Here is a 27,079-nt window from a genome sequence, read left to right on the forward strand (position 1 = left end):
CGAAACACTTGGTATATAAAAACCAGCATCCTGGCGAACCGCAACGGTAACAACGGAAACGGTGGTGGTAGCGGTGGCGGCGGTAATAACGCTGCTGCTGGCGCCGCTGGTGGTGGTGGTGGTAATGCAGCAGAGGGATCGCGACGTAACGGCGCTGCTGCAGCGGCCAACGTTGCGGGGGGTGCTGGTGAGCAAGGCGCCGCAGCAGGTGCCGGAGCAGCTGAGTGGAATCCAGAAGAAATCGACCGTTTTAGCTTCGATGACTCTGATCGTTTTGAAGAAGATTCACTCTGCAGTTGGAGCTCTGAGCCAGAGTCACTATGTAATAATTGGCGCGGTTGGAAGAAACCATCAAGTTTTGGTTTGACCAACCCAATAACGGCCAGCGCTAGTTCAACGCCTGCTAGCATTGTAGCGCGTAAAAGTGACACTGATGGTGGTAAGTATATAATAACAAAACATATGACAAGAAGTACATAATTGTTAGGTACTTATATATTTACATATATCTTTATGTCAGTTTACTGTTTAATTTGCAGTTACAAGTTTTCTTTAACTGTAGATAGGCAAAGGGCAGGACTGCTTTTCGGTTTTGCAGTATTTAATTTCTATATGCATTAGAATCTTGTACTAAATTTGCTTTTGTCAAGAAGTTTGAGAAACAGAAGGAACCGACGGAGTCCCTATAAAATATAAATGTGCAATGGACGCATATAAATGATCATACTATACAAACTGATGGTTCAAAATCAAGTTTACTTTATGGAAATTATTGTCGAAGGCATCTGTATAATCTCCGAACAAATTGTGCCGATTGCACCGCTATACCATAGCATATACATATGTAGCTGTAATGCAAACCGAAGGCTTATCCTTGTATAGACAACTTTTTTATTCGGCAAGATATCCTCACGACAGTTCGTGTATGCAATCTTTTGTGTTTGTGTAGGGTATTATGCATCTGTTCAAGCGAAATTAATGTTTCTTTTTATTATTTTAAGCTCAAAATAATTCATAGACTTATCTGAAGAAATGAAGAAAAAGGAAGGGAAAATATTAAAAAAAAGTTTTGAGTCCGGAGTGGAGTTAAAGTTGATCAGAAATATATTAGAAAACCTAAAAATGTATTTCATTGGAACAATGGGAATCTTAATTTATTTTCCTCCAGTCAAATAGATACTAACAAATACTAACCTCTTCGTTACGTTTACAACAAAAAATGCAGTAATAAACAGAAAAAAATAAACAAACCACCATAAGAGAACAATCGAAAATAATAAAAACAAATTTTTTTCTTTTATATTTGAATGGAAATGTGCAAAAGGCAAGCGAAAAATGTAAACGCATGTGCAACTTGCTTGTTGCACCGAATACAGGCTATCAGTAGTTTGCAATTACAACAACTTTAGTTGGTAATTCTTTGGCGATTCTCTTTTACTGTCGCCCATTACCTTCACACGAGCAACTTGTGTTGCGCAACTCTGCTCGAGTTTTTTTCTCATTCTCTTTCACTTTACTTTAACCCATTGTCGCTTCTTTTTCCTTATAGGTATTTGGGCCACTCTATCACATATATTAATCAGCTCTGTCAATTAAGAAATACATTTTATTTATTAAAACAAACATATATCACCCTTTTTACTATCGTCTAAATCAATTTGTATGGCTTCCTCCATACATTTCACAATATCTTTAATTAATTCGATTTTTTCGTCATACTCCATTTTCTAAAATATTTATATTATATTATGTATATTTGTATACATATTTGCAAATTACTTACCAAAAGATGAAATTAAATTTTTTAAATATATTCAAAATATTAATTTCAAAAAAATATACGCAAATGCAACTATGTTGTCGAAAATCGTCGCATCGAACTCTACGAATAAGAACACAAAAATGCGAACAGTTGCCGCAACAAAAGTTGCCTCGCATGTAACCCTATTGCACAGAGCACTGCCTACCCTATTGCACAGAGCTAATTCCTGCCTAGTTGCAGTTTTTTCGAGCATTGAATCCATAGAACGCCCGCAGCTCCTGCGCTTCCAAGGCAACAACATGAACAGACACACACATGTGTGTGTATTTCATCTGCAAAGGCAATGACAGTGGACGCAACATACATTCGTATGCGTTCATCCGGTTTATTTTAAATGCACAAATACAATGGTACTTTGTTGCAGGGCTAATGTTGGTGCAACATTTTGCGTTTTTTTTCTAGTTCATTGGCTGCGTTGCTTGCGCGTTCTCGCAGATATTGCAACATTTTTATTTTATAACTTTTGTTGCAATATTGCTTTGAATTGTCTAAAAATAACAAGTTGCACTGAGTTCTTTTTAATTTTATTTTTTATTTTCTTTATGTGTTTATTTGTTTTTTTTTTTCATACCAGCTGGCTTCATGTTGTGCTCTTGCCTCCAGTGGCGGCAACATACTGCTCAATGTGTGTGTTTTGTGCATGGTGTTTTCCTTCTTTTGGATAGGAGTCGATGCTGTTTGTATCGCTTTGAAAAATCACGGAATGAAATGCGTAGTACCATATAATCCTCTGTGGCATATGCATATAATGTTTGTTTTTTTTTTACTATTTTGCTTCTAATAGGGTAATAAGTGCCTTATAGTGCATATGCCACATGTGTTCGCTTCTACCTAGCCATCATTCCTTTAACCTCGAGCATTTTACTTTTCTTTACGTTAGTTGCACGTAGTGTTTCATTGTAAGCCTCTGTGTTTGTGGCTGAGTTTGTGTGAGTTGAATTGCCTGTGTTCGACATCACCTGTGTCTTGTCCTGTTGCTGGTTTCGACGTATTGCCTTCTCTAAACGTTGATATGTATACAGAGGGGGTAAAAATAATAGTCCTGTGACGAATAATACTTATTCAAAATAAATTTAAATACAAAAATATTTTTTTAACGGTTTAGAATATAACAGTCAAATTATTGGATTAGCGCAATATTAGATTGAAAATATGCGAAAAAAAAGTTTAGTATGAAGTTTCAGTATTTTATAATTCTTTATCCGGCCAAGAACTCTCAACTCGGCGGAATTCTGCCCCTACAACAAAAACAACAGGGTAGATCTCCAAAAGTACAGCCCTTTGTCGGATAAAATCGGGGTACTTTTGTGGGAATACGAATTCCACGCTAGTGTCCTGCGTGGATCTATCCCCCATCTATGTACATATGTCCTGCTACCCCTACACATCTGACACCCCTTTTCCTATGGTCTGCACCCGTCGAAACAGCACGTTTGCTGAACCTACCGTTGAATGCCCTCGATGACAACTTATCTAATCCTTGCCATCCTAATGGGGACTAGATAACCATTAAAACGGTTATCAATCCCCGTTAGGATGGTAAGGGTTATCTGTGTTGTCATCGACGTCATCTAATGGGAGGCACGGGAAGCGTGCTGTTTCGACTGGGTCGGACCAAAGGGAATAGGGCGTTAGATGAGTGCGGTTGGTGGGGCATGCAAAGAGGTGGTCAGTATCATGCGGAGACTCGTTGCATGCAGAACATATATTGGGTATGTCTGGGCACGACAACCGGGTGTACGCTACAGCATCCACTCACTGAATATCTCTTTCCGACCCGGTCGAAACAGCCTATTTCCTAGACCAACCGCTAATTGGCAAATAATTATTTATTTATCATCAAATTTTTGTTTAACAGGAATAACATTTTTGTTGCTTTTATTGTTTCTCATTTATGCCTTGTAAAATTCTTCTGGCACAGTTCCGAAATTGTAACGGATAACTATAAATCGTTCTCTCTCTCTATTACCTTCTCTTTCTCTCATACCTTCTATCTCTCTCTTACCTTCCCTCTTTCTCACTCTCTCTCTCTCTCTCTCTCTCCAAAAGTCGTTCTTCAGGTAATAGCGACTTTATTGTCCACGAGTTTCAATTTGAAATGTTACCATTTTAGTCAAAATAACCTATAACCAGGAGTTAAAATCTTGAGTTGCAAACTGCAAAGGCAAAAGTACCGCCGCATTGCTATTTTTTAACCAACACTGTACATGTAAAAATGCCCATATGTAAGTGCAATCGTTATTATTTCTGCGTTTATTTTCATTTGCTCCTTGTCTATGCTTTCTGTCTGTCCGTCTGTCTAGCTTGTTTACTGGCCATCCTAGTGCTGTTCGGTGGTTGCTGAAGTTCGTGGCAGTTACAAGTTCTTGCCATTATTACCGTTTTCCAGCTCTTAAGATAAAGATATCCATCCACGTTCAACGCCGTGCCTTCACTACTTGCCACGTTCTGCCTTTGTTTTGACCATTCTCTTGTCTCTTTATCTGTTTCTCTATATATGTTTGTGTGTGTGCGTGCCTCAACTGCTTCCCCTTGCCACTAGTGCGCGGCAGTGGTTATCTGCATGTTGGTCATACGCCATTTAACAATTGCCTGTTTGCCAGTCCTCCAGCCTTTCTGCTTGCTAGCCTGCCATTTTCCGATGTCAAGAAACCATTTCAAGGATTCTCGCGCTGTTGTTTTAAATGAAATTAAAATGATGACACGATTTAAACTTTTTTCCAACACAGAATATACTTATGTGTATGTTTGTTTGTGTTCACGAGAGCTTCGTTCGTCCACTTGCCATACTAATTTGGTGCTTTATAAAATGTAAGTGGTTGTTCATTGATCTGGTGCTGTTGTTTTTATTGTTGTTATGGTTTTGTTAGTTTTTTCCTTTTGTTTCAGCATTTACTATACGCTCGTTGTCTGCTGTCAGTTGATCAGCTACTGATGATGCGGTATATTTAAGGTCCAGTAAAAATAGTTCCACTATTTTGTTATATCGGTTAAAATGATTCGATTTATTTTAATTTGTTTCTTGTAGTACCTACTTCTTCTTCTTTATTGGCGTAGACACCGCTTACGCGGTTATAGCCGAGTTAACAGCAGCGCGCCAGTTGTTCCTTCTTTTCGCTGTTTGGCGCCAATTGTCTTTCCAACGGGGTGGATGTCTTCCTCTTCCTCTGCTTCCCTCGGGCGGGTACTGCGTCGAATACTCTCAGAGCTGGATAGCCAGCCCCCGTCTCTTAATTCTACTCCATCGTCATCGATTGGGGAATCGGGTTCGCCTTCTCCAGGCGTTAGGCTATCACTGCTTTTTAGCAGGCTGGAGAAGTGTTCCCTCCATAATTTTAGTATGCTCTGGGCATCGGTTACTAGATCAGTTCTGGGGATTCCACAATAGTATGCTCCGGTCTTGAAACTTTCTGTTAGTCGCCGAATTATTTCGTAGAATTTTCGAGTATTACCCCTGTCGGCCAACTTGTCAAGCTCTTCATACTCACGCATTTTGGCCTCTCTTTTTCTGCCTGCAAATGCGTCTCGCTTCCCACTTCAACTCTCTGTATCCATCTCATCCCGCACGTGTTGTGGTCGATCGTAACGTTGCGCGGTAGGCATCTTGTCTGTTAGTGGTCCGAGTCGATATTAGGACCCTGGAGCGTATGCTCATTTAAAACACTAGGAACGTGTCTTCCGTCTATCACAACATGATCAATTTGCTTGGTGGCTTTTCGATCCGGAGACAGCCAGGTTGCTTGATGAGTTTTCTTGTGCTGGAATCTGGTACGACAGATAACCATATTTGGGCCCAGCGGAGACGATCAGACTCAACCCTCTAGGGGATGTTTCATCGTGGACAATGAATTTACCGACCGTTGCACCAAAGATATCTCCTTTGTGTTGGAAGAGCGTTGGCGCTCATGTTGGAAGAACGCTTCGCTTTGATGCCGATTGTGGCAAAACTTTCATCCACCGGGGTGAATGCAAGGACACGGCGACGCAGTCTCTCTTCCAAAAAATGACATGTCAATGCCAAACTTCCGAAGATTATTACTTTCTCAGACGAGAATCGATGGAGAAAATCTGTCGTCACATACGTTTACTTTATTTATATAGCTAAGAAAACTATAAACTGTCTCCACAAGCTCTAATTTGGACAATTTATGCCATTTTATGTGCTGTTTCCATGAGCCCAAGATGGAGAGACACCAAACTATGAAATATCTTGTATTGACCGAATATTGAAGTAGTCATTGAGTTCATTAGTGTCTGCAGCGGAGTTTCAACTTCAATATGTCATATTCTTTCGCCGTTGTTGTTGTTGTAGCGGTATAAAACACTATTCAAGCAATTTCGAGGAATGGTGTCGAGTTGAGAGTCCTTGACCAAATACAAATTGGTGTCCGTTCCAGTTTCTTAGACCCGACTGTCGTGGATACAGATTCTTCCGTCTTTCTTTATTAATGCTTCACAGACACTTTCAACCTAGTAATCTTGGAAGTTAGAATTGTGGAATAACCGAAAAAAGAGTCTGCATCATATTTTCTAAGAAAGAGTTGAAGAATATACATTCAAAACTTCGAGCAGAAAGTAGCATGTGATGCATAAATCAGAACAATTAAAACGAGAAGCCATAACATTCCGATTTCGTAACCTTTGCGAGGCTGACATTGAAACATCTCGTCAGTCTTACTCTCGAACAACCTGGAGGCAAACTGAAACGGATATTAGCCGTCTCAACGGATTTGTTGTAGGCTCAAAGCGCTTTGGTGATTCCTGTTAGAATAGAGCTCTTAATGACCTGATGATAAAACCAAACCCAGGCTCTTTAAAGAGATCTAGATAAAAGAGTGTGCTACCATTATGAATATACCATTATTTTTCGTTAGAGATTGTCCACTCTAAACCCTGTTGAATAACCCAGTTTTTGTCTTAAAAGTTAAAATTTATATACATGCAATTTCCATATGCATTTCCCTCATATAATAAAATTGGCAAGTTTTCTATGATATTTAGTTTAAGTTTTCCACACATTTTATCTAGATTTCATATCGTCACTTCCGTGTGCACCGAGCGCCGAACGTCGCGCGAGCTTTGAGCAGCAGCGAACATTGAACGCTGAATTGACCTGACCCGCTTCGATGGCAATCTTTGGCGCTGTTGGTATTGTTGTTGGCGTTGCAATCATTTTAATTGAGGTTGTCACCGTGGCGATTCATGCTTGTGCATAGCCATAGCCGTCGGAAGACGAGGTGAACACCTCAAGAAAATTAAACACGCGATAGGGTAAAAAAGTGCAATGAAGTGCAACGAAAGGGCTCCATATTTAAGTGGCGCTGGCAGTTACAAGCGACAAGTTACGAGGGTTACTGTGAACATAATTTTTAGCTGGTTAGAATAAGGTGGATCAAAAAACAGGAAAATTGTTTGGCGAATTAGAATAATATATATGAATGATCAGAGTAACTAATTGAGTGTTTGAGATATCTCTTTAAAATTTTACACATGTCCTTTTCTCCGAAAGAGGATGCACATTCGACGGAATCGCTGATGTTAGATCACTATATCATAGAGCTGGCAATCAATTGGACTTTGAAAATGAAGTCCTTCTATGAAAAACTTTTTTATTTACTAATATATCTTCAGAAAATCGACATGATCGGCTCACTATAGCATATAGCAAGCTAAAGATCTTCTTAAAGATATTTTCCGCTATAAAAGAGAGACTCCATTCGACTTAGATGTTGCGGCTAGGAAGATCTTCATTAAATAAATTATCTACGATATTAGATTAGGTTAATCTGGTAGGCCAATAAGCATAAGACCAGTTTGGTCCTTTGTCTACGATATTACTCCTAGCTCAATCACGACAGCATTCGCTTTTTCAGGATTTGTATAAGGAAAGGTACGATTAGGAAATATCAGCTAAGGTCTTATTAAGACGTAATTTTTCCAATTGAAGTATGTTGTTGTCAGACAAGAAAAGATTATTCCCCAAGTGATTTTGAAGAATGCTGTCGATTTCATAGTTCTTGGATAAATAACATTCCGGATCGGTTCCGGTTTCGTAGAACGGACTGTCATGGCGATGGGTTTTCTGGTCATATTACTTCTGTGTCTTTTCCTCTCTTTTTCTTATAAATACCGCTCATGTACTTGTCAGTCGTTCTTCCTTTTCGCTGATTGGAGCCAATCAAAGATTCCAAGCGCAGCCAGGTCCTTCTCCACCTGGTATTTCCAACAGAGTGGAGGTCTTCCTTTTTCTTTGCTTTTCCCGGCGTGTACTGAGCCGAATACCTTCAGAGCTAGAGTATGTTCGTCCATTCGGACGACATGACTGTTTGTTTAATGACAGGAGATATTTCGTCTTGCGCTAGACCCATTTGCTTCGCTTCCTTATCTAGTCTGGAGAAAGCAGACCTAATGGTGCGGTTGTTGAGGCCAATGACATTAATCTCAATATCGTACGCCAGCAGCTGAACAATCTTATAGAAGATGGTACCTTCTCTATTTAGATGTGTACCTCGAATCATTTGTCCAAGATTAGATTGAATAATTCTGGTATTGCTTAACGTCAGCAATATTAGTTGTGCTGGGATACCAAATTGAGACATTGCGGGATAAAGGCAGCCCCCTTTCGTGCTGCAGCTTTCAAATCGACGAAAAGGTGGTGCGTGTCGATTGCCTTTGCACTTAAAATCCAAACGTCGGCCATGCTTTCGTCCGACCATATTCCTCAAAGAAGCTGATGCATGCTCCTTATCAGTTCTTTGCAGCTGTGTTTGAATAGCTCGTCCGGAAATCCATCGGCGCCAGCCGCTTTGTTGTTCTTTAGACGGGTAATTGCTATTCGAACTTCTTTATGGGCGGCAGATGGAGTCATGTGTAGAAATTCACACAAGTGAGGAAAGTTCTCTGATCGCCATTCACTTGGGATTGGCCAAAAACGATTCTTTTACATATGACTCAAGCCGCTCACGACTTCTGGTTTTAGACCAAGTATCCTCTGGGTAGCCAAAGAACATCCGTTTGAAGGCGACTTATAAAGTGGGAATGCGAACCATCCCTCCTCAGGCTTGTGCGTTTGGGTTTGGGACCCGCCACGTAAAAAAACGCCCCCAATGAAAACTAATCAACAGCCTCGGACGAGAAACCCCCTTGTGATGACGACCATGGCACTTACATCTTACATAAGTGGTACATGATTTCCCTTTCTAAGAGAATTCGATACTATAAAAGTCAGTTCCAGTCAGAAAAAAGGAAAGAACTGTTTCTTTGTGAATTTGTCTGGAAAGAATATCTAGTTCTAAATCGGACCCGTCGAAACAGCGACTTTACTGGAGCTACTTTTAGAAGACTTCGTTAACGATTAACGTAGCTTTTCCCTAAAAAGATTTCAGGTCTACAAAAGCAACCTCGAGGTCTTCCTTGAATGACATAGGCAGTCATCCAGTACTAATCCTCAGTGCGACTATTCTATATATGAACATATCTTGAGGTTTCTTTAAGGCTTGCTTTTGATTCTGAAGGACCACACGGGGACGCCGTTTAGCTGAAGCTTACCGAATCTTTCCGATACGAAATTTTCCTTCCCTTGCCAAGATTTTGAATATACCTGTCCACCCACGTACCATATATGATAAGTCATATGGCTGTACATATGTATGTATGTATGTACATATATTTACTCGACATAACTTCTTATAAAGCGTTTATTTATGGCACAATTTATTGTTTATGGCTGCAAGAATGGCAAAAAGCAAATGAACGAACACGCTAAAATAAAAGAACCCAAAACAATTTGCAATGCTTTTCAAAGTTTTTTATTTTATCTTTTAATTTTTTTGCATTTTCTCTTGCGTGTACCAGTTGTCGTTGTTGTTGCGGTGGTTGCATTTACAATTTCCTTTTCGTTTTTTTCTGCGGTTATGATTAATTGTCGAATTTGTATAAACGGCGGAGGTGAGTCCACACTCCGAAAGCAACAACAATCAGCTGTGCCGAATGCGTACAACCAGTAGCTGACACGCTGACAGCCAGTCGCCGACTTAGTCAGGCGGTGGAACTGTGGGTAGTCGAGCGCTTTGGGCGACAAGCGACAGCACGTATACTTACATACATATGTATGTACATATATGTAGATAGATATGTGTACCTACTATATACGTGAGCAACGCCACGACCTGCACGTGGCAAGGACAGGCAACGAGTGCTGCCGATTGGAATACAAGACGAAGACGACAAAATGGCAACAAACGCAATGTTCAAGCTCTCATCTCTGTGTGTGTATGTGTTTTGTGGCACAAGAAGCGCTGAAGCGAAGGACGTAAAGGTAGCTGCGTACAAATCCACGACAAAAGCAACATCGAAAGTTCAAATTGTGTTGTGTTCGGGTGTGGGTCCATAAAACGTTCGCTGCCGCCAACAATAACTACAGCAACTTGCATTTTTGTTTGTCGGAGACGAGTTGAGTTGATTTAGCCATTTGTTTACTCGAACTATTCCCTGAGTTTCAGAGATATCGTTCGGAAATTTTACACAAGAATTTTTCTCCTCTAGATGTTGCTCATTTGCCGGAACTGCCGATATCGGACCACTGTAGCATATAGCTGTCATACAAACTGAACGATCGAAATCAAGTTTTTATATGAAAAACTTTTTTTTTAATTGAAACCGGATTCTTTGCAATCTCCGAAGAAATTGTTTTCGGACAACTATAGCTTATAGCTGCCATACAAACTGAACGATCGAAATCAAGTTTTTATATGAAAAACATTTTTATTTGACAAGACAGCTTCACGAAATTCGGCACGGATTATTGTCGAAAGTAATGTTACAATCTCCGAAGAAATTGTTTAGATCGGACAACTATAGCTTATAGCTGTCATACAAACTGAACGATCGAAATCAAGTTTTTATATGAAAAACTTTTTTATTTGACAAGACAGCTTCACGAAATTTGACACGGATTATTGTCGAAAGTAATGTTACAATCTCCGAAGAAATTGTTTAGATCGGACAACTATAGCTTATAGCTGCCATACAAACTGAACGATAAAAATCAAGTCCTTCTATGGAAAACTTTTTTATTTTTCAACATACATATACTCACCAAATTTGGCATACAATATAGTCCGAAACAACGCCACAATCCATATATTTTTTTTATAGATCGCAGCACTATAGCATATAGCTGCCATACAAACAGCTCAAAATATTCTTATATGAAAAGTTTTTTATGCGTAAAAGGTATTTATGTTTTTCTTATATTATATCTCCTTTTTGTTGTTCTTGTTGCTGTTGCTGTCGTTGTCCGATGTCACCGTCAGCTTTTGACTTCACTATGGTTAGCGTGCAATGGTGCACAACAACGATGACACAGCGTCTTTTGTTGCCATCAATGGTCGATTTTTTTAATAAATGTGTAGTTGTTTTTGTTGTTGTAAGGGTTTTGCGATATTGTTGTCGCGCTTCGCAAATATTTGAATGTAGATATGTAATGTAAATATTTTTAAGTTTCGGCAGCACACTTTGTTTTCAAAAGTGACATTGTTTTTGTTGTTATCATTGTTATGACTTTGTTGTTATTGCTGCTGCTGCTGCTCTTATCGCTGGTGGGGTTTGGTGGTAGCAACGTGCTAGACGCTGACGTTGCTAACGACAATGAAGCCGTCGTCATCGTCACCAACGCCATAGTCGCACTTATTTTGTGCGTGTGTGTGTGTGTGAGTGCGAGTTGCGAAAAGAAATAACAGCGAAGAAGCTGATGGAAGACGACGATGAATAATGGTGCCACTATGTCTGGACTTAACCGAAACAACATGTGTTTGTTTTCGTTGCTTACTCACTGTTGCTTTTACCATATTGTTATCGAGACGCACAACGCCACACACATACACATTCACATGCACAGATACTTTTATACATACATATGCATTGAAAATTAAGCTTACGCATATTGGCACAAATGTGTTTGTTTGTATGTTTGTTTTGCATTTGCCCCACTGCCCTGCCGCCTCACTTCGTGCGCTCGCTTCTTTGGCGCTGCGCCACACACACACATGCTACCCTTATTTCGCCTTTGGTCCTTTGTGATTCTTGCTCTTTTGTTCGGTACGCTTCGTCGATAACGGTGGCGGCGACGCGCATTTTCAGTGGAATTTGTCTGCTTTAATTAAAAGGATTGCAAATTTCATATCGAGCACATAGCCGTCATTTAATTAGCCGACGTCTTTGTTCAGTCTTCGCTTTGTTGTTATTGTTTTTGCCATATACATATATGTAGGCCTTGTACATATATGTACATATATATGTTTGTGCTTGAGTAAATACGCAGGGTTGCCTTGCTAATTGGCGCATCCCTTCAATTTTAACCGAAATTATAACCAAATTTGATGTGAAAACAGCGGTTTTAAATTCGTTATCGGATTCGATTACATTTAATAAAGTAAGACTGGGCAGAAAGAATAAAAAATTTAAGAAAAAAAAGACAACGAAAATAAAATGGTTTTAACTTTCTCTTTCTAAATCAATTTAAGCCCCAAATTATTACTCCATAAGAAATAAAGTCTTTATCCACATTGTCTTTTCAACGTAGAGAAGATATTTTGTTTATGTTGCCGGAGCCATCATCCATTCGCGGGACATTTCTAACTCGTTGTAGTCTACCTTCTCTTACAAGTAAAGATTTTAGATTAAATATGCACCGTTTTTTGCGACAACTTGTCATATTAATTTCCGCTACAAACAGGGTTAGATACACGACGTGAACCCTGAGTGAACCTTGCTCAAATTTGTTCTGAGTATTGTAGCATGCTCTGCATGCAATGAGTCCCCGCATGCATCAACTCCTTGCATGCTCAATCAAATCAATTACTTTCCAACTCCCTTTGGTTCGCATCCGACGAAATAATGACTTCGATGACAGTTAATCTTTGCATTTCCACTAAACAGGGTCTAGTTAATATTAACAGTAAGAACAACACAACTTGTCATTTGAAGGCAATTTCATAAATCCACTCTCATAAATCACACTCCCACGACTCTATTGAAAAACCCGCGACAGTCACAAACTTCTTTTGAGACGAAATTTTCATTCCAGAGACCGGAATAGGTAGTAATCAATTGGCACGCCAAGTCCGGAATATAAGATGAATTCACAAGAACCTTCTAAAGAAGCCAGTGAAGTTTCTGGGTAGACATTAACGATGTGTGTGTTCAGGTATTGTCCATACGCAATTCCACTCCTATTTCTTAGTACTGTGAAGTCGATGATTCCCCGTCAATCCCACCAACCACCAGCAAAATCTTCCAAGCAAGCTACTGAAGGTTCCGGTGAGTTATTAATAATGTGTGTGACCAGGTGTTGTCATGCAGGTACGCCATTACTATACTATTGCTTAGAGGTAGCCGCATCTGAGTGTTCGGCCGTAGATGGTAATTCCAAGTCGCTGATTCCCCGCCAATCCCACCAACCGCCGGCAAAATCTCTCTGATCATCTGGCTTGGCTCCCGTTTATGTCGGCTCATCGCGATTCGACCACGAACGTTTTCGCTTGACGTCGTAACTGACCCACTTTTCATCATCGATGAACATTCGCTTCAAAAAAGCATAGATTTATGCTGTGATTTGTGGAGATTTGCAGATGGAAATTCGGTTCATGAGGTTTTTAGTGCCAACTTGCACTCATACATCGAACTTCTGTTTGTATCCAGTCTTATTTATTTGGTTCCTAACAGTTTTTTGTGCTTAGCTCCTGGGAAACTGGAACAGCGCTCGCATGACTGGCGGACTCCAGAAAGTCTTAAAATTAGCTTATGAAAGTCGTCGCTAAAGTTTGAAGAATCCAATGCGAAGTCCTCACTTATGAAAAACTCTCTAGAATAAAACAAAAAATAGTATATTTAAAATTATTTATAGTAATCTTCTTATTCCATTTCATTTAACTCTTCTTTTTAGCTAAAAACTTCCTTTTAACTAGAAAAGCTTTGCGCCAGACCCGGGATAACCGTGGAATAGTTTGCTCAAAATTTAATTAATGTCTTCACGTCTGCAGCTACTTGAGACTTACATATGTACATACAGACATATTAAACTGAAATTTATGTTGGAAACAGTCGAAAATGTGGTAGCTTTCGACAGTTTCGTTCCGTTACTTTTTTGTCAAATAATTTGACATGAAACTACATTTATTTGTGACGTCATAAAGCTATTTGTTTGATGACAAGCGCGTCGCAATTTTGTCTATGGTTTCTTTTCTAATTAACGAGATCCCTTCTAGATCCTCGGACATAACTGAGCAAGTAACCGATGTGCATATTAAAATATAGGGTCAAAAAAGAAGCTACTTCTAACTGTTCATGAAAAAATACCGTACAAATATAATTATGTATATCTCCTCGCCCGCAAAAATATAAGTTCCCAGAAACTTGGCACTATTGTCCGCAAGCTAAATGACACTTGAGTGTAAAATGCTCTATTATTAATTTCCAATGAAAGACGATGGTGCCGTAAAGACAGGGGCGAGCAAACACACAACACAAAAACTGCATAAATATCTACAATGAAGTAAAACCTTTTTTCCGGTCATTTGATAAACTCCACCGACAACTGTTGCCCGATGCAAAGCAATGCAACATTTTTTTACCAGCGGAAGACAAGTCAAGACCACCGCTTATTGTTTGTTTGGCTGTCTATCTGTGCGTCCGTCCGCATGCCTCGGCGTATAATTCAGGCAATTGCTTGTTCCTAAAGTATCACTTACTCAGTGCCAAGCAGCAAGTCGTGTTGCTCTCGGCCTGCCCCGTTTCCTTCCCAGCTGGCCCTTTAGCTTCACCTGTTTGCAAGTGCCACATATTCACTCACTCACCCCATCCCCTCTCGATATGCTTGCTGTTGCATTATGTTTTTATTTTTATCCGCCGCCGCGCGCTTGTCCCTCCGTTGGCTTCTCACTTGGCCAATCCTGTCGGCCAACTACTCGAAACTGGCGCACTTACGCTCGATACAAAATGCCTGGCTGCCTGTGTCGGTGGTTGGCCTGCCCTTGTTCTGCTGTGCCATCTCAATTTTATATGCCCGTTCTCTACCTTTGCCGCCGCTTCGAATGTTTATCGCTTCGTGGTTGTTGCTTGTTTTGGCTTTTGGTTGGCAGATAGACAGACAACAACATTCAACAGCCACATTGCGTGCCACTTAAAGGTTGTTAGTTACACTGCACATACATACATTGTTGTTTTTGTTGTCTGTCTTTTGTGTTACCTTGTTGACTAGCTGTCCGGCTGCTTGACGCTTCGGCCAACTGACTAGTTGACTGCTTTACCGGTTATTGCTATTTTGTTCGTTATTCTTGTTGTCTGTCCGCTTTCGTGTTGTTGCCTGTCGCACGTTTGTTATCTTCAAAACTTGTCGTGTCAACATAACCAAAAACTGAAAACCAAATATTACATTAAAAAAGTGCAAAATAAAGAACAACAATAAACTGCTTACAAAGGCTGTCGGTTAAGTCAGTGACTTTTGAAGTTCCCCCTAACCTCAAATGCAGCACTGCAGCTGTCAACCGTCATCCATTAATAACCGAAACCAAAGTTTACGGTTGGCTTAGTTTATGAAAACGGACAGGGAGGTTAAAGGTAGCAATTACAAAAAAGTGTAATTAACTTTGCATTGTCATTAATCGATAAAATAGTTAGAACATAGACATTTTTCGGTTTGAAAGCCTTAGGTAATGTCAATCAACATTTGAAGACTGTCAATGTTCTTGTTGTAGCGACGGAAAAAATTCCTGAAGAAATTTCGAGGTATGGTGCCGGGTTGACAGTCCTTGGTCGGATAAAAATCCGGGTCCGTTCCGATTATTTAGACCCAATTGACGTGGGAACGGTGTATGTATGTATGTGAGTTTAACAATTGACGATTTCGTAAAAGCTTCCAAGAAAAGGTCAAATCAATATTTCGATATGCGAAAGTTAACTGTATAGACCCTTTCGAAAAAAGTCTGTGGAAGCTCAGTTGTAATCGGTACAAAACATCGTTGTGTAAGCAAAAACAATTCATAATTCGATTATAGATGAGCAGAGAAATGCATATTGGTTAAAGGGCACTTATCTACTTGTTCATGTAAAATTATGTCCTAGAAGGTCAGGGCGAGTTTCTTACAATACATTTTTCGGGATGTTGATGGTTATCCTCCTACTAGAGAACGGGTAAAAATTATTTCCAATAGCAATAATAATACTGTTACCACTAGCTAAAAATTCGATAAGAACTCGATATATTTTATGTTATCGATTTTCTGATAATTAGCGATAACTCGATACACATGTGTGGAAAGACACAATTTGTGTGCTAAAAATTCGATAAGAACTCGATATATGTTATGTTATCGGTTTTCTGATAATTATCGATAACTCGATACACATGTGTGGAAAGACACAATTTGTGGGTAAAAAAGGATACAAATCATTGATGAGACTAGAAATAATGTTGTTATCCTTAGCCAGGATGATTTAATGAATTTATCGATACATGTACATATCGATACATGTACATATGTACATACATATGTTTGTAGCATTATTTAAACCAATATTTTTGATGGTTTTCCTCTGGTAATACTCTTTTGCTCATGGAAATTGATAGGCAAATTTTAGAGGTAACGAATTATTATGAGAAATACCAAAACTGTGCTGTTATCGATATACATAGTTTTTATAGGTACTATAATTTTTCTGAAAATTCACAACAGTTTTATGCATGACTGCAAAGAGTTAATTTTAAGGTGACCAGAGCTTTCAAACTATTGATAGCACTAATATTAATACTATTACCACTGGCAGAATTTCGATAAACAATCGATATATTTTTATGTTATCGACTTTCTGATAATTATCGATAAATTTCTATAGTGTGTAAGAAACAAGCGACAATTTATGGTAAATTTTGCAAATACAGAATTCTTAATAACGCTAGTACTAATAAAAAAATTCAATAAAGTTATCGATATGTTTTTATATTATTGTATTTCTGAAAATTGCCGACTTCTTTACCCATCACACATGAATAGAGGAGATATACAGAAATCTGATTTGGCTATATCGATAGTTTCTAAAAATTATTGGTAATATTCGATAAATTTCAAAAAAAGGAAAGTACTAACTTTTTTTAAATTAACATTCAAATTAACAAGAAAAGGCATTCACTTGTTCCATTGAATTCACTATTTTTGAAAAAGTAATCGATATTTTGAAAAAGTTATCGACATTTTTGAAAAGGTTGTCGGTATTTTTAAAATTTATCGATCTTTTGAAAAAAGTTATCAATATTTTGGATATTTGCAAAAAATAAAATATCGATACATACATACATATGTGCGACGATTATAATTTTAACACTTATGTATAAAAGACTTTTGACTTTTTTTTTGTGAAGGGTATAAAAAATTTTGAGAAAATGCTGGTGGTCCAAATACGATAATTAAAAAAATGCACTGAAAAAAATTTTTAATTTGATTTTTCTTTCGAATCACAGCTCTCTCAAACTGCCCTCGTAGCAGTAAAAAGTATAAAAAGGTTGCAAGTATGAGCAACAATCGCACATGTGGAAGTGTCCAATCGATTGACAGTGCAACACACACTTGTGCATTTATAAGTATGTACATATGTGCGAGTGCAAGCACGTTTCCGAAACCGTTTGTAGGTTTTTTGCCTTTTTTATGAAAGAATCAACACGACCTCTGGTTGTTTGTTGAGGCATCCACTGGAGCAGACAGCCGCGTGGCACGAATGCCTTGCATCCATACCCTTGCATATGCCACCCATACACATACACATAGCCATATTTGTGTATATTAGGCACACATGTGCACATGCTTTATTTACTGAAGATTTTGTACACGCGCTTGTTTGTAAATTTTTAGCAAATAAGTCATTGGCATGAATAAGCGTTTGACCGCGGAGCATTAAAAATTTCCGTCGAACATATGTACCTACGTACATATGTCTGTATGGAATTGTGAATGCAAAGTGCAATTAACTCCTTTTGTTTACCGTTGTTCTTTTGTCGCTGCTTGCGTTTGATGCGTTCACGGTTATTTGCTACACCTTGAGACAACCAAATCTTTTGTGGTTTGGCAATGTGTCGCGCTTAGTTTCCCAATTGCTCGAGAGCCAGTAGAAAAATGTTTTATTTTTTAATTTTTTATTTCATAAATTTGATATTATTTTTATGAAAATTATAAATTTTTCCTTTCACTAAGTTTATGTTTCGAAGATGATAGATGGCGCTGTGATGAGATTTCTGTTTTTCAAGAATTTTTCTCCTGAAAAAATTTACTTTTTGGGGGTTTAGAACTCATTTCCTTCGTAAATCCTTTGCTAGATGGTGTTCAAAAATAATTTTTGATTTTACCAAGTTTATGTATCGAAGATGATAGATGGCGCTGTAGTGACATTTCTGTTTTCAAGAATTTTTCTCCCAGAAAAAGTTAATTTCTATGGGTTTTAGTACTCATTTCCTTCGAAAATCCTTTGGCAGATGTTGTTAAGACATAATTTTTGTTTTGTTAGAAAATTAATTTATTTGAATTCGGTAATTTCAGTTTTGATTGGTTTACATTTTACGGTCCTAAAGCCATTATGCAATTGGTTCGTGATCCAATACGCTGTCGTGTCGCATCGTTCGGGTTATAGTCAGCTGACATGAACTTGAAATGCGTTGTTTTTCGAACTGTATTGATATTGTTGTTGTTGCGGCAAAATTCTGCCGAGTTGATAATTCTTAACCGAATACAAAATCGGGTCCGTTTCCGTTACGTAGATCCGACTGTCATAGGAACGACGAACTGTCTTGATCAAATCGTACGTTGATGGTACTGTTGTTGTTGTTGTGCAGCAGAAAACGTTGCTGATGAAATTTAGAGGAATACTACCGAGTTGACAGTCCTTGACAGCATAAAAATTCGGGTCCGTTTCGGTTACAACTCCTATAAACAATTTACTGTTATTTTTCGGTAAATTACTGCTCGTCAAGATCCTCTTGAAAAAGTTGATTCCGAAGATTGGCACAGTAGCCGCCATTTTGTATCAAAATGTTATTATACATTTTTTATTACAATCAATACTCCTTTTCCTTATACCATCTAACCTTTAATTATTTATTTTATGTCTTAAAAATGAAAAAATTCTTTATTGCCCATTTTAAGCCTTACTAATTTAAAAATTTCAATATTCTTTCAGATGTTTCTTCACTCACCGAACTTGCTGCACGCTGCGTGGCTTCATATATCCCCTTCGAATTGGTCGAACACGTCTATCCGCCCGTACCGGAGCAATTGCAGTTGCGCATTGCTTTTTGGAGTTTCCCCGACAATGAAGAGGATATACGCCTGTACTCGTGCTTGGCTAATAGCTCAGCGGATGAATTTAATCGCGGCGATCAGCTGTTCAAGACACGCGCCGTCAAAGACACACTACAAATCGGTACGTATATACATACATTTGTAGCTGTCGGGTATGCCATGAGCTACTTATATATGTATTAATTTGCATTTTCTTTGCGCGCAGGTTTTCATTTATCCGCCACTGTAGTTGGTCAAACGCCACGTGCCCACTTCAATGTGGCCGTCACCTTCGATCGTAGGCGCATCTCGTCGTGTAATTGCACTTGCACCTCGCCCGCCTACTGGTGCTCGCACGTGGTCGCCGTCTGTTTACATAGAATTCATAATGTAAGTCAGCCACAATTTACCAAAATTAACAGTTATAAATAATAATTTTATGCAATTTCTTGTTTTCTGCAGCCCCTAGAAGTATGTTTACGTGCACCCGTCTCCGAATCATTGACGCGCCTACAACGCGATCAATTGCAGAAATTCGCGCAATATTTAATCAGCGAATTGCCGCAACAAATACTACCAACAGCGCAACGTTTGCTCGATGAGCTGCTGAGCTCACAGCCCACTGCCATAAATACAGTGTGCGGTGCGCCTGATCCGACAGCTGGTGCTTCTGTACACGATCAGACTAGTTGGTATTTGGATGAAAAGACATTGCATGCTAATATTAAGCGTATTTTAATTAAATTCTGCCTACCGGCACCCATAGTTTTTAGGTAAGTTCAAATGCCATTGCAGACCTCTCTTCCATACTTATTTATATTCATACTCTCTTACACCTTTAGCGATGTAAATTATTTAACAAACTCCGCCCCACCGGCGGCTGCCGAATGGAGTTCACTCTTACGTCCGTTACGTGGACGTGAACCCGAGGGCATGTGGAATCTATTATCAATCGTACGTGAAATGTATAGACGTTGTGATCGTAATGCTGTACGCCTGCTGGAGATCATCACCGAGGAGTGTATGGTGTGCGATCAGATATTGATATGGTGGTTCCAAACGAAATTATCGTTGATGATGGGCTCGCATGGGCATAGCGGTGGCAAACACTCGAATACTCATTCGAATTCGACAGCCCTCCAGCATGCATGTAGCTCGCTGTGCGACGAGATTGTGGTGTTGTGGCGTTTGGCGGCGCTAAATCCCGGCTTGGCGCCGGACGAACGCGATATGTTGCATGCACAATTCACTGCATGGCATCTGAAGATACTCGATCGTGTGGTGAAGTGTCGTATGATGCCGCCGTCGTACAGCAATAAGCACCAACAGAATTCAAGGTAAAGTAATTTTGAATTTTATTTGATTTTTAAGTGAGGATTGCGTTAATATTTCAGTTAGTGTTGTAATTCCTATGCGATTACTTTGATTGTAATCATTATTTTATTTGTATTTATAAAAGCTGAAAAATAAAAATTATATTTTATCGACTAGTGGCACTTGCAATCACCGAATTTTTAAAAATAATTGTAATCTAATAATCCTTACGATTGTTGTAATCATACTTTTTGATTACAATCTTCATGATATTATATTTTATTATTAAATTTTATTTTTAAATGATATACATATATCTTTAATTTTGCTTTAATAGTAATCGTCGAATATTTACTATTGATGTAATCATAATCATTATGATTATTGTAATCGAAATTTTTAATTAGAATCATTATGATTATAATTAATAAATATTATTTATTTTAAATAAGTCTTTCTGTAATTGTAATAATTGAAAAATAGAAATTACAATAATCATTACTATTATTGTAATCGAAATTTTTGATTACAATCATTATGATTACAATACTTCAATAATATATCATCATATCTTAGATATATTTTAGCAATAATTGTAATCATTAAAAATTTTAAATTACAATTACTATAATGATATTCATTACGATTACTCTAATCGTAATTTTTGATTACAATCAGTATGACTATAATAATTAAACAGTAAATATCTTTAATTTTGCTATAGTTGCAATCGTCGAATATTTGGAGTTTCAATTGTTGTAATTATAATCATTACATTTGTTGTATTGTATTTGTAATTTTAATTGCATTAATTATGGTTATAATTGCTAAATAGTATTTATTTTAAATTTTTTTTCAGTAATTGTAATTGAAAAAATACAAATTACAATTGTTGTAATCATAATTATGACGATTATTGTAATCAAAAATTTTGATTACATTCGTTATGATTATAATTCTTCAATAATATGTATGGCACATATCTTAAATTTTTGAAAAAAAGAACTGAAAAGTTTTGCTGTAACTGTAATCATCAAATACTTGATAACAATTACTGTAATCATAATCATTACAATTTTTAGATTACAATTTTTATTTAATTATATAATTTAAATATAAAATAATATATATATCTGTATTTAAAATTACTGAGTGTTAATAAATATTATAGTATTGGTATTCAGACATTTTGTTATTATATTTACAGTAAACGTATTGTTAAAAATTTATTGATTACAATTACAGTAATCATCATCAGTGATTAAAAATTATCGCAATTTTAAATTACCATCTCCATATTAAACATAAATAAGTATTTTTTAATTCCTAATTTTTGCTCCTAGATCTGATGCCGAAATGTTTGTTGGATTCAAGCCAGCTATTGAAGCTTGCTATCTGGACTGGGAGGAGTATCCAATACCGGGCATTACACACACGCACGATACCAATCCCATATATTACAGCCCTTTCACATGTTTCAAGCACACCGATTCGAAAAGCGAAACAAATAATGGACAACTAAATGCTACACAAGCGGTAATGGCTAACAACAAACACTACAACTACATCAGTTCATCTACAGATCACGGCGCACGTGGCACGTTCAAGCAACGTCACGAGCGTCTCTTCGTTGAACGTTTCTACATTTCGTCCAGCAATAATTCGAGTAACTCCTCAAGCGATAGCGTACATGCGCGTCTACATCAAGGACTAGGCTCAGCTGGCGTATCCAGCAACGCGGGTGGTGTTAATCCCGCGGCATTGGATGGCACAACCAGCAATGTTGGTGCAATGGTCGCAGGCGCCAGCAACGCCTTGGCCAATGTGGAAGCTGCCAACAGTTTACGTACCGATGCTGGACCAAGTGGGAGTGGTCATGGTGGTGGCGGCGGCGGCGTACCGGGAGGTGGTGTCACCATCAATAGCATCAGCGGTCCATCTGCTATAGCAGATTTGCCACGCTTACCGATGAGTAGTGTTTCCGGTGGTGGTGGCAATGCTGGTGTCGGCGCCGGCGGTGGTGGCGGTGATGGCAATCGTTCCAGCGCAAGTAGTGAAGGTTTTTGCGAGAATGAAGACTTTGGCGGTGACAGCAGTAGTAATAATCTTTGTGCGGAAGGTGGACAAACGCTGGAGCCGGCACATGCATCCATCGTGGGATCCGCAATGCGTTTGGAGCAAGCGGATGCACAACGCAACTTCACCACACTAGGCGCAGACGTACCGGTCATGGTTGGGCCAAGCGGCGGTTCTTCATATCATATACAAACGACCACTTCACTCTCATCCGACACCTCCTCGTCTACATCAAGTTCGTCCTCGAACTCCTCATCGTCATCGATGTTGATGGGAGCAGCCGGCATAGATACCACACCCGAAATTACAGCGAAAAGTAATAGCAACAAGTTAATATCTGTAGGAGATGTCAGACGTTTATCGAAAGATGAATCATTCTCTTCATCTTCCGATGAGTTCACCACACAAGATTCGCCAACAGCGGTAAAGTCAACGGAGCTTACGACAGGGGCGAGCACATCAGCTGCGGCGGCGGCGGCGGCTTCGGCAGCGGCAACAGCGCAAGCTTCATCGGCAATGGTACCGACACAAACAGCAAGCAAACAAACGCCGCCAGCCAGTACATTCACTGCTAACGTGCATGCAGCTGCAGCAGCAGGAACAGCGGGAAATCATCCGTCAGCATCCACCTCGAACGCAGCACAACACACAGCCACAGGTAGCAACGAGAAGCCGCACATCTTCTCGAATGTGCGTCCCACTGAGGATGCCTGGGATATACTTTTGGCACGGTCGGAAGGTCTACATGCGCATGGCCACGGGCGAGAAGCTTGCATACTAGCCGTACGATTGGCGGAAGAAATGTTGGCCAATCCGCCGAACTTGATGGTGGAACTCCCACAAATGCCGAAGCGTAAAGGTAAAAATAAAAACATAAACCCCATTTCACATCACCTAACTGTGCTGGCGTCGTCCACTTTGTCGAAATGTGCATTCCTGTGTACGGTGCTGTCGGAGAACTCCGAACACTTTCACATCGCATTCAGAATTTGTCTATTTGCATTGGAAATGCCACGCCCACCAGCTAGCACAAAACCGCTAGAGGTCAAATTGGCCAATCAGGAAGCTGACATACTCACGCTACTGAAGAAGATACCACTGAACGAGCCGGAGCTCCAAGTGATACGTGAACGCGCTGAATGCCTGCGCAACGGCACTTTTAAATCACGCGGCGAAGCATTGCTGCCCATAAATCTGGCGACATTTATATTCGATGCGCTAGTTATGCCCATGATAATGGTCAAAGAACCACGCAATCCCGCACTAGACGTGATGTATCGTCTGCCATCCGATGAAAATTTAGGTTTCGAAGCCGCTGTGGCCGCTTTGGGACTGAAAGCGAACGTCTCGGAAGCTGAACATCCGCTGCTGTGCGAAGGCACACGTCGTCAACGTGGCGAACTGGCATTAGCACTACTCTGTTATTACAAAGATGAACCACGTAAAATCGCCAAGATCATGGAGAAACTATTGGATCGCGAGATACATGTACTGTTGAAAACACCATTGCTGCCAGCCTACTATTCGAACAACCCACCCGTGCGCACCGCTGCTTCATCGATGTCGCGGCGTGAGGAGCACGAATATGCCAATGCCATCAATGGTGGCGCACACAATGCCAATCTCAACGATATGTTCCCGTCGGACTACGGTTCTGTAGGTGGCAATAGTCGGCCGCATAGTTCGACCAGCGCCGAACTGGAGGTAGGCATGAGCGCATTGAGCGTCTCATCGTCACAAGGTGGTGGTAGCGGCACGCTAACCAGCGCTACTGGCAGCAATCAACCGATGACCGGGCCGAGCGGTCAAACAAACGTCACTGCCGGCGCCACCAGTCGCAGTAAGGACAGCCGTTATAAAGGCAAGCGCGCTTACCCCTCCATACCCAATCAGCCGTCGGAGGCCAGCGCACATTTCATGTTCGAGCTGGCAAAGAATTTGCTGATAAAAGCAGGTGGCAATTCATCCACATCGCTATTCACACAAGCCACCACCAATCAAGGCCACCACGGCCCACATCGTGCACTGCATATATGCGCCTTTCAGCTGGGTCTCTACGCGCTCGGACTGCACAACTGGGTCAGCCCCAATTGGCTGTCGCGCACCTATTCGTCGCACGTCTCATGGATACTCGGCCAAGCAATGGAAATCGGCGCACCCGCCATCAGTTTCCTCATCGACACTTGGGAGGGTCATTTAACGCCACCCGAAGCCGCGGGCATGGCCGATCGTGCTTCACGCGGCTGGGACAACAATATGGTATATCCGGGCGCTGAATTGGCGCTGTCTGTCTTGCCACATGCCGCCGCTCTCAATCCCAACGAAATTCAACGCGCCATCCTGCAGTGCAAAGAACAGAGCGATCACATGCTCGAACGTGCCTGCATCACCGTTGAAAACGCTGCCAAGGGTGGCGGTGTCTATCCCGAAGTGTTATTCCAGGTGGCACGTTACTGGTACGAGTTGTATGGTCATAATACACCGAACAACGAACATGAACAGCACGACGATCATCTGGATCATTCGGCGGTCAGTTTGAGCGCGCTCATCGAATCGCATCAGCATCATGAAATGCAACAACAAATGCAGGCGCAAGTGCAGGCTCAACAGCAGCCGCAAGGCGGTATGGTCGGTCCACCGCCGGTCATGCCCGCAGCACCACCGGGCGGCCCCAATGCACCCGGTCAGCCGGGGCAGGTTGTGGTTAGCACAGCGCCGCAACCCTTCCAGCAAGGTGTTGCCACACTGGCGCCCATAGCCTTACCACCATACCCGCCGTATAGTTTTTGCCAAAATCTATACCATCACAATATCACCACCTATCCGGGCAACCAAATGCAAATGTACATTTCAACCGGTCCACCGCCACCGTATCCAGGTTACCCGCCAGCACAAGCGCAACAGCAAAATGCATCAAACATACAGCCGAGTGGCTCTGCGCAACCGAATTCCCCGTATGTGCACCAGTCGAGTGCGCCGAGCGGCGGTTTTCCACCACAAATGCCACCGCAACAGATGCCGCCACAAGCATACCAGGGTATGCAATGCGGCGCTGGTGGCGCGCCACCTACCGGCTTCCTGCCACAACTCGGCCAAGGTGGTCAGCCGCAAATGCCGCCGCAGAATATGCAAAAAGTTGCCGCTGCCGCCGCCGCCGCCGCGGTATACTTTGCGCCACCACCCCAGCATCCCGCTCAAGCAGCAGCAGCCGCCAACGCGGCCATGGCGCAGCACCAAATGCGTCAGCAACAGCAACAAGGTGTTTATCCGCCGTTTGTGCAACAGCCGCCGGTACATGCGGCGCCACCGCAACCGCCCTTGCGCCAACGCCACCCACACCAATTCACGTAAGTCCCATAAAAGAACATCTTTTCTTTAGAAATGTGTAATTTAAATTTTTACTTTTCAACTGCAGTTCAACACAGTTGCGCTACCTACTCGCCGCCTACAATGTGGGCATGTTGGCTATGGAGACATTAGCGCGCCGCGTGCACGACGATCGTCCGCAAGCGAAGTACGCACGCAATCCACCCTATGGTGAGGATGTCAAATGGTTGCTGCGCATCTCCAAGAAATTGGGCACCCAATATCTGCATCAGTTCTGCGTCTGCGCCGTAAATTCGATTGTCAGCCCCTTTGTGTTGCACGATGTGGCCATCGAATCGGCGCACTATCTGGGCCGCAACAATCACCAGTTAGTAATGCAGCATTTGCGCTCGGCGTTAACGCCTCTGGTGCAGAAATGTCAGCAGATGTAAGTTGCACTGTAATGTGAGCTTTTTTTATAATGAAGTTACTAATAAATATTTCATTATTCGCTTGCAGGTATATTCAGTGTATACACCAGAAGTTGTACCATCTGACTCAGGCTGATTATGAGGACTTCGCAAGCATTATCTTGGCAGCGCGCGCCGCGTTCCAGATAACACCAGAGGGCAGTGCGCAGTTCAAGGATTGGCTGCAATCGATTAAGAGGTGAGTGATAGCCGGCATTAATCGATGAATAACGGTTCTTGGTATATAGCAAAGGAATTTCTTTATAGTAATACTAGTTTTTACTGAAAGTAAAACGCTTAATGCGTTCCGATTTCAGTTTTTGAGGTTATGTCTTATACCATAAGGTTGAAAAATTGTTTGTTAATTCTCTAAACTGCAAAACTACTTGACCGTTTGAGTTTGTCCAAAAGAGCTCCTTTTTGGCGTTTGTTACATAATCGACATTTCAACCTAACCTAACATACATATGTACATATATTTTATAAAGAACTTAACAAAATTCCAGCACATTTTTACTACCACATTTCAATTTTGACCACCCTAATGTATATAACTACGATTTTCTGCTCTCTAGATCGAAATCCTGCAAAAAGGAATTGTGGACGCAAATCAATGCAGCTCTGCAAAGCAATTCCAAATGACAAAGACTTGATTCATTTAGTTTATCGCATTCAACAACATCAGCACCCAAAATCGACAATTACTTTTCCACCAATAATTCAACGACTTCGACAACAACAGCGGCAACGAGCGCTGCAAACGTCCATAA

The 27,079-nt window shown here is 40.5% G+C and overlaps 1 protein-coding gene across 1 annotated transcript; it reads left to right on the plus strand.

Moving 5' to 3' along the window:
- On the plus strand, positions 1-26,988 carry LOC126758233 (zinc finger SWIM domain-containing protein 8 homolog; the record flags this gene model as incomplete). The annotated part of the gene is made up of 9 exons (XM_050472363.1): positions 1-439; positions 19,043-19,285; positions 19,370-19,533; positions 19,606-19,916; positions 19,986-20,480; positions 21,801-25,880; positions 25,949-26,287; positions 26,359-26,508; positions 26,885-26,988. Coding segments are annotated over 9 exons (6,288 nt in total), but the record flags the coding sequence as incomplete, so codon positions are not given.
- Positions 26,989-27,079: the final 91 nt, after the last annotated feature.

The sequence above is a fragment of the Bactrocera neohumeralis genome, chromosome 5 (genome assembly GCF_024586455.1).
Source record: "Bactrocera neohumeralis isolate Rockhampton chromosome 5, APGP_CSIRO_Bneo_wtdbg2-racon-allhic-juicebox.fasta_v2, whole genome shotgun sequence".
In the NCBI taxonomy this organism is placed as follows: Eukaryota; Metazoa; Arthropoda; class Insecta; order Diptera; family Tephritidae; genus Bactrocera; species Bactrocera neohumeralis.